Raw genomic sequence first — 11,176 nt, forward strand, 5'->3', positions numbered from 1 at the left:
GTTTTTCAGCAGGGATGTGGAGACTTGTATCAGCACTGCATATATTCCTTCAAAAACACTAATAGCCTCTGAGGTTGCTATATTTTGTGAATTCGTGACAAAAGTAAACTGTAATGACTAAAAAAATTAAGAAATGCACAAATGTGAAAACTAAAGGGGAGACGAATTGGACATAGTAGCTGGGACAGAGGGCTCTCAAAGTCAGCACCTGGCAACCCAGCAGCCTGGCCTGTGAGCGCTGAAAAACTTGTTGTTGTCAGGGAAAATGGCGTCAAACGTAGAAGCCCCGGAGCGCTGGTACCTCGCCCTGCTCGGCTTTGCGGAGCATTTCCGAACTTCCAGTCCGCCCAAAATCCGCCTTTGCGTCCATTGTCTCCAGGCTGTGTTCCAGTTCAAGCCGCCACAGAGGATAGAGGCCCGTACGCATCTCCAGCTGGGCTCGGTCCTCTACCACCACACCAAGAACAGCGATCTGGCCCGCAGCCACCTGGAGAAGGCGGTGAGTCGGCTTAATGAGCTAGGAAAGAGCGGGGATGCAGCGGCGGAGCCGGCGGGTGTAGGCCACACTTTGGGGAAACAACGAAAGACCGAAGGCATTTTTTTAAGCGCTTCGTTTACATTTGTCAGTTCGTCGCATTATCGCTAGTTTGTAACTGTTCCATTTGCTTCACTACATAATGACACGTTCGTCCCCAGTCAGGCGCTTTCATTCTTTTAGGTGCTGTACATAATTAGCTGTGAATGGGTTTCTAGATGGTCCAATATTACAGAGAACAACAACAAGGTGACTTCGGACTGTAATAACGTTTGTATTTCTTCTCTTGCAGTGGTATATATCCCAGCAAGTTCCTCAGTTCGAAGATGTCAAGTTTGAGGCTGCAAGCATTTTATCGGAACTCTTCTGCCAACAGGTAATATTGAGACGTTGATGTACTTGAGGATTTCCACTCCAGTACACAAGCTTGCACGGTGGTGTTGATTGCAGTCGTGTTACTTCGCTGTATTTGCATTGAATAACCTCGGATTCATTCACATCTGCTGTAACTGCTCATCCATTTTCAGAATTTGGTGGACTCTGCAAAACCTCTTCTACGCAAGGCCATCCAAATTTCTCAACAAACACCATATTGGCACTGCAGGCTGTTGTTCCAGCTGGCGGTATGTATCAAATTCTGGATGAAAGAATGGTCAGAATAGCATACAAGTTAAAGCCTTAACCCTGCATCCTTCCTAATGACCAGCTCTTTGTAGAAGTGGTCTCCCACCTTTTTTATAACATGCACCGGATCTTACGAAGGGTGATCTTTTGATGGACTGGCATGTAAGCAAATTAAAACATTCTCAAAAATACAACTCACCGTTACATTGATTGTAGTTGCCGTAGTAAGTGGGAGCACTGCACTTGTTTTTCTTCTAAATGTCGGCGCCATGTCAGTCTAGTGGGGACAATTAGGGATTGGATAGATGAATCGCCGAGTCGGCTTCACTACTCCACTTCTAGCTTGAAGTTGACTTATTGACACACGTGTTTTTGGCATCCCGTCTTCCAATCAGCCAATATACAGGACTTTCGACTGACTTGTCTGCTACCATTGCTGGCGATTGACACTCTGCCAGACAGTATCACTCTGAGGGGCAGGAAAATGTCAGGTTGACAAGGTGACATTTTCTCCATATATCTGAGCGGGTGTGAGAGTATGCAGTGTAAGGTTCTTGATAATTTTAGCAGTCAATCTCACTTGTTCTGTTATTCCGATTGTCTGTAGTACACAAACATTTTAGACCAGTGGAACCACAGGACTGCCAGCATGGTACGAGGGCAGCAATACCAAGTGAAGTGCCATCTTCATTGCCTAAATGTTAGGTCTAAAGAATGTGTGGACAACAACCGTTTAATAAGAACTTTATTCATCCTTGAAGTTATATAGCATGGCCACCAACAAAATATGCAAGTCTGTCCTAAAATTGAAAGTACGTGTTAAATAAAAAGGGGGAAAATATGTTTTCTTTTTGTCCTACAACATGCCATGCTATGGAACACAACATAGGACTCTTTAAAGCTAAATATTTGCAGGGCTCCCACTAATTACAACACCGACAATCACCTTAATGATGATTTGCATTTTTAATATTTGCTTACATTTGTTTCTGTGTCAGTCCATCACAATATGTCTTCACTTAAAACCGGTCAAGCAGCACAGAAAAGGTTGAGGACATGCTGCATTGTACAAAAAAAAAAGTAGCAATGTCGTTGGCGAATTATTTGGTCTTGCCTTTCATCACAATAGCATCAACTATGGGGAAAAAATATCAAGTTATGCAACACCTGGAGACAGTGTCACACTAGTTCAGTCTACGCTGCAATTTTGTTGTGGTTGCAGTTTATACAGAAAGGCATACTGCATAAAGATGTTGAAAAGGAAATATTCCATGCATTTTTTTGGGAGGGAGGGCAGTTTTTCATGCTTCATTGCTTAGTTTGCGAGCCTGTCGCCATTTGGTTGGTGCATGAGAATCTGTCTTGATAAACCCATCTTTTAACAATAGCATCCGACGTTTTGTCTCTTAAGGTATAAAAATCTTCACCTCACAGCTTTGCAGCGCTTTTGTTGCTCCGGAAGCAAGCACAACTCTCTGTCGTAAAAATAACAAAAAAGAAAACGAATATGTCGACACGGTAGGGGGAAACAATCCGTGAAAGAAATTTACCAAATTTTAGAATTATTTCACATGTAATAAAGAAGATAAAGTGGCGATGAACTGTCTTACACAACCTACTTTCAGCATCTGCAATCACTTACACAAAGCAACTAATTAGCTAATTTAATATAGCCTCCCACCACTTGTTAAAATGTACCCTAATGTCCCCGCAACTGGTCATGAATTGTTTCAGCCCCTCAGTGCCCTCGAAATCAAATAATAGAGCAGAAGAAACTGGTAATGAGCACATTCATACATGAGCATCTCTGACCCATAACTGATGCCAAGACACTCAGCACGCAGGCTTGGTAATGGTTAGCCAAGTAACAGCCTAGTCGCTAACCTAAACCAACAATCGCCAACTAGACTGTCATCACTGTCGCACATGTCACTCATCAAGGCTTGGTCCCGCCTTTTAAGGCCACACATAAGTCACAGCTACGACACTGTAGAATATATGATTCCACACTGCTCCAATATGACCTCCAAAGGTGGACATTTGCCGGGTGGATTATCCCTGTTCAGTGTCTGCGTCATTCAGACCGAAACAGAACAGTGAGGGTGAAAACTGCTGAACTTTCACAAAAGGGATTTTCTTGTTTCCCAGCAACTTCATACACTGGAGAAAGACTTGGTGTCAGCGTGTGACCTGCTGGGCGTCGGCGCGGAGTACGCCCGCGTGGTGGGCTCGGAATACACCAGGTACGTCTCAGCTAACGTTTTACAAGTGCAATCTGGTACATTTTTAGATTTATTTCGTCCTTTGGCCATTGAAACGTCCTCAAAGTGGACAGAAGAAATGTTCATCTTAACGCAATTGTTCAATGTCTAACCTTGTCATCTTTTCTTAGCCGCGATTGATTTTTGTGAAATGTGTATTGACGCTGCCCCATTTAATTATGTGGACATAAATATTGATTCACTTGACTGATTGTGAGGAATGCTGACCTGATGCTTTTGTCTTTTCAAGGGCGTTGTTTCTCCTCAGTAAAGGCATGGTAAGTCAAAACTTCTATTGGTGGCGTTGCAGAATTGCCTACAAAGGGCACATTGAAGGCAATGAATAGTAATGTTGCGTCAAAAATAAGTTTGGGTTATTATGAGAAGAATTAAGTCCAATAGTCATGTTACAGGATCGAATATCATCGTTTTCTTTTTCCTTAGTCATAAATTGCCTCTTCATTCCAGGAAAATTATGACTTTTTTTTCCTTGGCTGTTGGATAAGACTTTTTATTGACTCGGCATTCTTTTAATTACACGAGTGTCCCAAATGTTTTTTTCTTATTGTAAAACTACAATGAAAATATTTTACTCTTATTTTCCCATCACAATTGTTTCTTGTCATTTTCTTTCCGACTTTTTCATAAAATGAAGCTTTTTCCTCATATTTCAACTTATCTCATACGAGTATTTTTTTCATTGTTTTCTATGTACAACATTCGTCCTCATAAAATTGCTACTTTTTTACGTAATGTGCGGCTGTTTCTCTTTATATATTATAAAACTCCTCTCCCCCACAAAAAAATGAAATTGCCATGAAACGTCTTGCCACTTTTTTCTTAAAATGCAAGGCATTCCATTTTTGTGACGTGTGATTTAGTTTTTCTCATTAAACAACTGTTCTTTTGTAACGACTTTCTCTTTATCAATGTGGTCGGGTTACTTCGTTTAAAAAGTGGTTGGGTTACTTCTATTAAAATTTAGTTAAAAGTTACTAAATTAAAAAGCTCTTTATTGCCCCATGATTACATTTTCTTCTGTTACTTCATCTCTGTAAAATGTCAAACTTTTCCTCATCTTTCTTAATCCTTAATCCTGTAATTATAACCCTTATCAGTTCTTTATACCATTTTTTTCTCTTACTGGCCTTTCTTAATTATCAAATGATTCTAAATGATTTTTTTTTTTTTGCCGAGTGACGTTTTCCTTGCCCAACAGCTGCTGCTAATGGAAAGGAAGCTGGGCGAGGTTCATCCCTTGCTGACGCTGTGTGGAACCATCGTCGAGAATTGGCAGGGAAACCCAATCCAGAAGGAGTCCCTCAGAGTCTTCTTCCTGGTCCTGCAGGTCACGCACTACCTGGATGCTGGACAGGTACATTCGGGACCGTGTCAAATCAAAATGTTGCTTCGTTATATTAGATGCAGCTCTCGTACTGGGTCATATGAGATTGTGCGGATATTCCTGATGTCTTCTTCGGATGATGTATTGATTGGATCATGTCCATGTCCCTTCAGGTGAAGAGTGTGAAGCCGTGTCTGAAGCAACTGCAGCAGTGCATCCAGACCATTTCGACACTCCACGATGACGAGATTCTTCCCAGCAACCCGGCTGACCTCTTTCATTGGCTCCCAAAGGAGCACATGTGTGTCCTTGTTTATCTGGTAAGCATTGCACTTGATTTATTTTGCCCTTACCAATGCTGCCTTAATGGTTAACCGCAAACGTTTATATAGCACGGGTTGACTTTCGAAACACTTACGATTGAGATGAGTTGCATTAGAAATCATTTGGTCTACTCCAGTCCTGACAGACGCTTTAATTGACAGCAGTAATTTTCCTACAGGTATTATTTTAACAATTCCAATAAAAACTATTTTTGAATGAGTTACTGATGCTCACACATCTCATTTTTTAGCGTCATCTCTCAGGCGACTACAATAAACAAAACAAACACAAATGTAATATAAAATGTAAAAAACCCCACAAAAATAGAACATAAGTGACGAGAAGCTAATGTAGCAGTTAGGGATGGTACAAACATCTTTTTAGAATCCTTGGATGCTGACTAAAAAGAGATTTAGCGAAGTACACCCGTGTGATATGCCGTCAACTATTGACAAAAGTAGGACATCCTTTTCATAAGTGCCGCAAATGACAAAGAAAGTACCCCCGTCTTTACTTCCTTGACCTCTAATTGACCGTCCGATGTGATGACGTCTTGGCGACAGGTGACAGTGATGCACTCCATGCAAGCGGGTTACCTGGAGAAAGCACAGAAGTACACAGACAAGGCGTTAATGCAACTTGAGAAATTAAAAAGTGAGTGCGTTGTGCTTTTTCTAAACAATGGTAGCGGACCGCCCCTCATTACATCGTTTGATTTCTGTATGATAGTGTTGGACTGCAGCCCCATCCTTTCTACCTTTCAAGTCATTCTACTGGAGCACATCATCATGTGCAGGCTTGTCACAGGCCACAAGGCCACTGCGCTACAGGAGGTATTTCCTCCCTCTGTTTCTGCATGTTCCGGTTATTTGCTGCAAAATGAACGCTCCCTACCGCTTGTTCTCTCCTTCCAGATCTCACAGGTGTGTCAGCTTTGCCAACAGTCTCCCAGGTTATTCACCAACCATGCTGCACAGCTCCACACTTTATTAGTGAGTATATCAACCTTTTTTTTGGCACCCCTGGTGTCGTGTTTAGGTATAAAGAGGAGTCATTTGATGTATGTTTCTTTCAGGGCCTCTACTGCATCTCTGTAAACTGCATGGATAATGCAGAGGCACAGTTTACCACGGCCTTGCGGGTGAGCGCATCCCCGTTTTTGCTGCACGCATTTGGATGATTTCCTGGCTGCCATGTGGCGTCCGCTCCTGCTGACTCAAATGTGTGTCTTTTGTGTTGCAGCTCACCACGCACCAGGAGCTGTGGACTTACATCGTCACCAATTTGGCCAGCGTTTACATTCGGGAAGGCAACAGACACCAAGAGGTATGACCGTGAGGGCGTAGTGTACTTGAAGTATACAGTGTGGAAAAGAAAAATATCAAACTGATCCTGTGAGCGAAGCGGGGTACACACATACCAATTGTCACCGATCACACTGGGGTACAATTTGAGGGGGGAAAAAATTGTTGGGTTCGATTTTTATGCTGTTTAGAACTAAAATCGGCATGCAGATTCCAAAATTGCAGTCATTTTTATTTTTATAGCACGTCAATTTTTTTTCTCCACAGCTTATCCTAGCAGCAAAATTCCACTGACTAGCTTTAGTTATTTTATTGATTGACTTACCTGATTCTGACTTCGGTGTGGTACCAGGTTGAGGAGTCGGAGCCGAAGTTAGAGGCAGCACAGGAAGGTCAAAGTTGGTACACTCTATCAAATATGTTCTGTGTGCGCGGAGGTGTGTTATTCCATTCAAACCTCCTTTTCACGATATTATTTTATGAATGGCCGACTGGTTAATTCTGTACATCCCGCCTCAAAGGTTAGTTTCTTGGCTCCTCTCGCCCAAAGTCAGCTGACTTGGATAACCTGCAGCACACCCGCGAGTATGAACTGTACAGAGAATGGTTGGATACTCTAAAATGAACTTTGCACATTTAAATGATGTGTTTTAGTCCTTTTGCAATTGATTCATGACGAGGCCCAAGTTGAGAACATTTGCCTGTAGGACAATTTGCCCACCAGAGAGCGCTATAAATGACGAGCTCAATTGATGACACTCGATCCAGATTTCAGGGTATTTTGGAGAATATTAGTGGAATAAACCATGTAAGATAGTTAATTTAGATATTTCTCTCTCCTGCAGTTGTACAGCCTCTTGGAGAGAATAAACCCAGACCACAACTTCCCAGTCAGGTAAGATAACGTTGAACCTGTTGAAGGTCTCTCGACCTTCTATCAGGCAATTGTATTTATTTTTAGACTGACAACTACCACGGTTTTGTTTTTTTGTTTTTTTTGTTTTTCTAGAAATATAAATATACATTTTTGCTTGTGTATCTAATAACGTTTTGAGTGAGTGTAATGTTCAGCAGCGAAAGAGACTTTTGTTTTGTCAAGCGCAATGCAGCTGTAATAACATGTTGGTCTTTGGTCAGCTCACACTGCCTCCGCGCAGCTGCTTTCTACATCCGGGGACTGTTGTCCTTCTTCCAAGGCCGCTACAATGAAGCCAAGTAGGAGGATTTTTTTCCCCTTCTTTTTCTCTCGTGACTCAACCCCGAGACACTTTCACATTCTTGTTGTTCTCTTTCCAGACGCTTCTTGAGAGAAACCCTGAAGATGTCTAATGCAGAGGACCTGAACAGACTAACTGCTTGCTCGCTGGTTCTGCTGGGCCACATCTTCTATGTGCTGGGCAACCACAGAGTAAGACTCAGTTACTGATCCGGATGCTTCTTTTGGGTTGTTAAAGTTACTTGCAATGTCTTCTTAGAAACAGGTGACACATTTGATTTTCATTCTCGTTTCTCTCGCCCCTTCTATTTTGAAGGATTTTATGCTGTCATATGACAATTCCGATGGCCAATACTTTTTTTCCCCCCCTCTCGGGAAAAACATAATTTTCCCTCATAAACACAGTGTCTCAATCACCACAAGCGGCTTTCACAATTTCTGCATTGTTCCATGCAGGAAAGCAATAACATGGTGGTACCGGCCATGCAGCTGGCCAGCAAGATTCCTGATATGTCTGTGCAGCTTTGGTCCTCCGCGCTGTTGAAAGGTACTTCACGTTTATTTCACCAATTGTTATTATTTTGTTATTTTTTTGCAGAACATAATCTGTGTTCTGAATGTCCTTTTTGAGGGCATGGACGTCATCTGAGCTCCAGAAGCTGGCCGTACCTCAAATGTATTTTTCTCCGTGCCTTTCACGTACAGATTTGAACAAGGCGCTGGGGAACACCATGGATGCCCACGAAGCAGCTCAGATGCACCAGAACTTCTCCCAACAGCTGCTGCAAGACCACATCGCCGCCTGCAGCCTCCCTGAGCACAACCTCATTAGTGTACGTAGAGGACTTCACATCTCTCACCAATGCTCTTAAATTAGAATCTCAGAAAGTCGAAAGCACGATAACTTGAAAAATTCTGAGTTTAACCAAAATTATCTGGAAAGATGTCTCAATGGTTGAGTTTGCGGAGGCAAAGAAGAAATAGAAATTCTCTTTACACTTGTATGATACAGAAGTTAGGAATGATAAATTAGTATTCCTACTTCAAGTGATTTTATGTTAGCAGCAGTTTGAACCTGTAACAAATGAATTCAGGTTATTTCCTATGTGAAGAAAAAAAATAAAACAAGAATAGCTTAGGAGTCAACCAGATAAGAATTGAAGGCTCGGCGATGCTTTCAAAACATGTATAAAGTAATATTTGCTTCTTTTTGTGTTTCATAGTGGACTGACGGCCCCCCTCCTGTCCAGATCCAAGCCCAGAACGGCCCCACTACCAGCCTCGCAAGCCTACTATGAGGGAGGGAGGGGGGCTGTGTGTGTATGTGTGACAGTGTGAGTGCGTGTTTGCTGCTGGTACATTATCACAACAAACGTAGTTTAAAAAGTTGCTATCCAGATCATTTTTCATCCCGATCTAAGTGACTTTGTAATTTCCTGTTTCACTGCTATCACGGTTTTAATTTGCTGTAAAAACAATTACCACTACTGTTGTCGTCTGGTTGGATCGAGGCATGACGTTTGGGCTGGTTTAGCTTCGAGCAGGGGTGGGCCGCCTATGTCTCTCTCCCCTCTCAATTCTAAAAACAAATAGCAGCTCTTTAGTATATGATCATAAACATCTGTTCAAAGGACTGTAGCTAACGTGACAGTAAGGTTCCCCGCACCACTTAAGAGCTACTTCACTTCACCCAGAGTGCCCCTCTCGATTTTCCAGCTTTCGTTTTCATTTGTCAGGAAGACAGGGCGATAGGTAGACAGGAGGGTAATAAAGATGTAGAAAAAAATTATTTATTCATATTTTTGTATCTGTTGTTAAATATTTGACATCATGCTTTCATTTTTTTTTTTGTTTTCATATGCATGGAAGTTACTGATGTTGGATTCATTGTACATTAGTTCCTGACCTGGGTTTGCGAGTAAGATATACTTGGTAGATATTTTTTGCACAAAATCCATAATAGAGAAGTGAAATGACCTCCTGTAATATATTTTCACCTGAAATAATCATTTGGAATGTTGCATTTTTGCGAAATTAGAGTTGGGGTGCATTTCTATGAAAGTTTAGTGTTCATTGTGTATGGATCCAACATCCATGCAATGTTTTATATCATTTTGCGCCCCCCCCCACCATTTCTATAATATATTAATTTCTACAAATCATGTGCTTTTTTTTAATCCATAATTTTCCAATCTTGTCCATTTTTTTACATACTTTTTTGTAATTCCCATTTTGACACAATTAGTTCGACTCAATTGTGTTCTTTACAGTCTGTGCATATGGAGTCACCACTCACTAAACCTTTTATTGTACAGCGACATTTTATAAAGTCAGTTTAGTAAAGTGTCATGTATTTTTAGCCCTAACGATGTAGAGATTTCAACGCTTGGTATTTAAGGCACTCTGTTAAGGACACACTTTAAGCTCGAGTACTCGTTATACTCTATCAATGAATATGTTTTTAATGCTCATGATGTTTTCAATAATTTTTCCAATTAAAAAAATATGAAACAACAAACTTCGTTATTGCTGATTTATTTATATGAATACAGTGTCTATGCAAAACAGTACTAAACAATGTGGCCAAAAAGCAGGTACGATATGACTCCTACATGTACTGTGTGTGTCGTGGTGTTCCAAAAGATATGTGGAATGTTGCCATGTTGAAGGACATTTCAAACATTTATAAGATTAAACTCTTAAGTAAATAATAGTGTGTGTGTAAATGCTTCTCTTTGCAGATGTGGGTTGCAGTGGCTCATTTTCCAGGACGCATGGCAATTTTTCAATAAAACTGTTGTTGCTAATTATGTCCACTGGAGGTCGCACAAGTAAATAATAGTGTGTGTAAATGCTTCTCTTCGCAGATGTGGGTTGCAGTGGCTTATTTTCCAGGACGCATGGCAATGTTTCAATAAAACTGTTGTTGCTAATTATGTCCACTGGAGGTCGCACTGACGACCACTTACCATTTCAACGACATTCGGAAATTGGCAGTGAAAGTCGACTGCCGCGAATGTTCGTGCCAGGGCCGGCCCGCGAATAACAACAATCCGCGTATCACTGAAGATGGTAAATCTTTTTTTTTTTTAACTAAATGGTACATTTCTATGAAAACTAATGCAAATGCATCCTGGCGTGTTAAGAGTTTGGTTTTGAGGTTCTTTTACAAATGTTCATCTTCAAGCTGTCTTTACTGTTAATGAAAGCGAACAGACCTTCATAATGTTGTCATACACCAGAGGGATCTGTGAGCTGAAGTAGCTGCCATTTTGCATTCACACAATATGTAGGAATTCTTGAAATTGTCTTAAATATTTATAACTATTTATTATCATTTCGCTCTTTTGACAAGGATTGCCTTTACTGTTAAGGCCTAAAATTTTAACTCACGAATAACTTTAAGGTGGCATAAAAATGAAGTTGATATTTTTCCAGCAGTCATTACCATTATTGCTGAAATTATATGAAAATGACCCTTCGATTTATTTGCATACTTTATTTTTAATTAGCAAACTCAGTACAGTACAACTCTGAAGGCATGTTTTCCCAACACCGGAGCAGTTG

General features: G+C 41.0%; 1 protein-coding gene across 1 annotated transcript; it reads left to right on the forward strand.

The window, feature by feature from the left end:
* The first annotated feature begins 246 nt into the window (after positions 1–246).
* Positions 247–10,127, forward strand: mau2 (MAU2 sister chromatid cohesion factor). Its single transcript, XM_086116308.1, has 18 exons — positions 247–499; positions 828–911; positions 1,063–1,158; positions 3,308–3,402; positions 3,671–3,698; positions 4,640–4,795; positions 4,939–5,085; positions 5,653–5,743; positions 5,819–5,922; positions 6,004–6,081; positions 6,165–6,230; positions 6,332–6,415; positions 7,239–7,288; positions 7,531–7,608; positions 7,690–7,801; positions 8,066–8,156; positions 8,315–8,442; positions 8,833–10,127. Exons 1-18 carry the CDS (start codon positions 266–268, stop codon positions 8,905–8,907), a joined length of 1,797 nt encoding a protein of 598 aa, XP_085972434.1. The 5' UTR covers positions 247–265; the 3' UTR covers positions 8,908–10,127.
* The last annotated feature ends 1,049 nt before the right edge of the window (positions 10,128–11,176 follow it).

The sequence above is a fragment of the Hippocampus guttulatus genome, chromosome 7, assembly GCF_054856545.1.
Source record: "Hippocampus guttulatus isolate MCC_2025c chromosome 7, RoL_Hgut_1.0, whole genome shotgun sequence".
Classification (NCBI taxonomy): Eukaryota; Metazoa; Chordata; class Actinopteri; order Syngnathiformes; family Syngnathidae; genus Hippocampus; species Hippocampus guttulatus.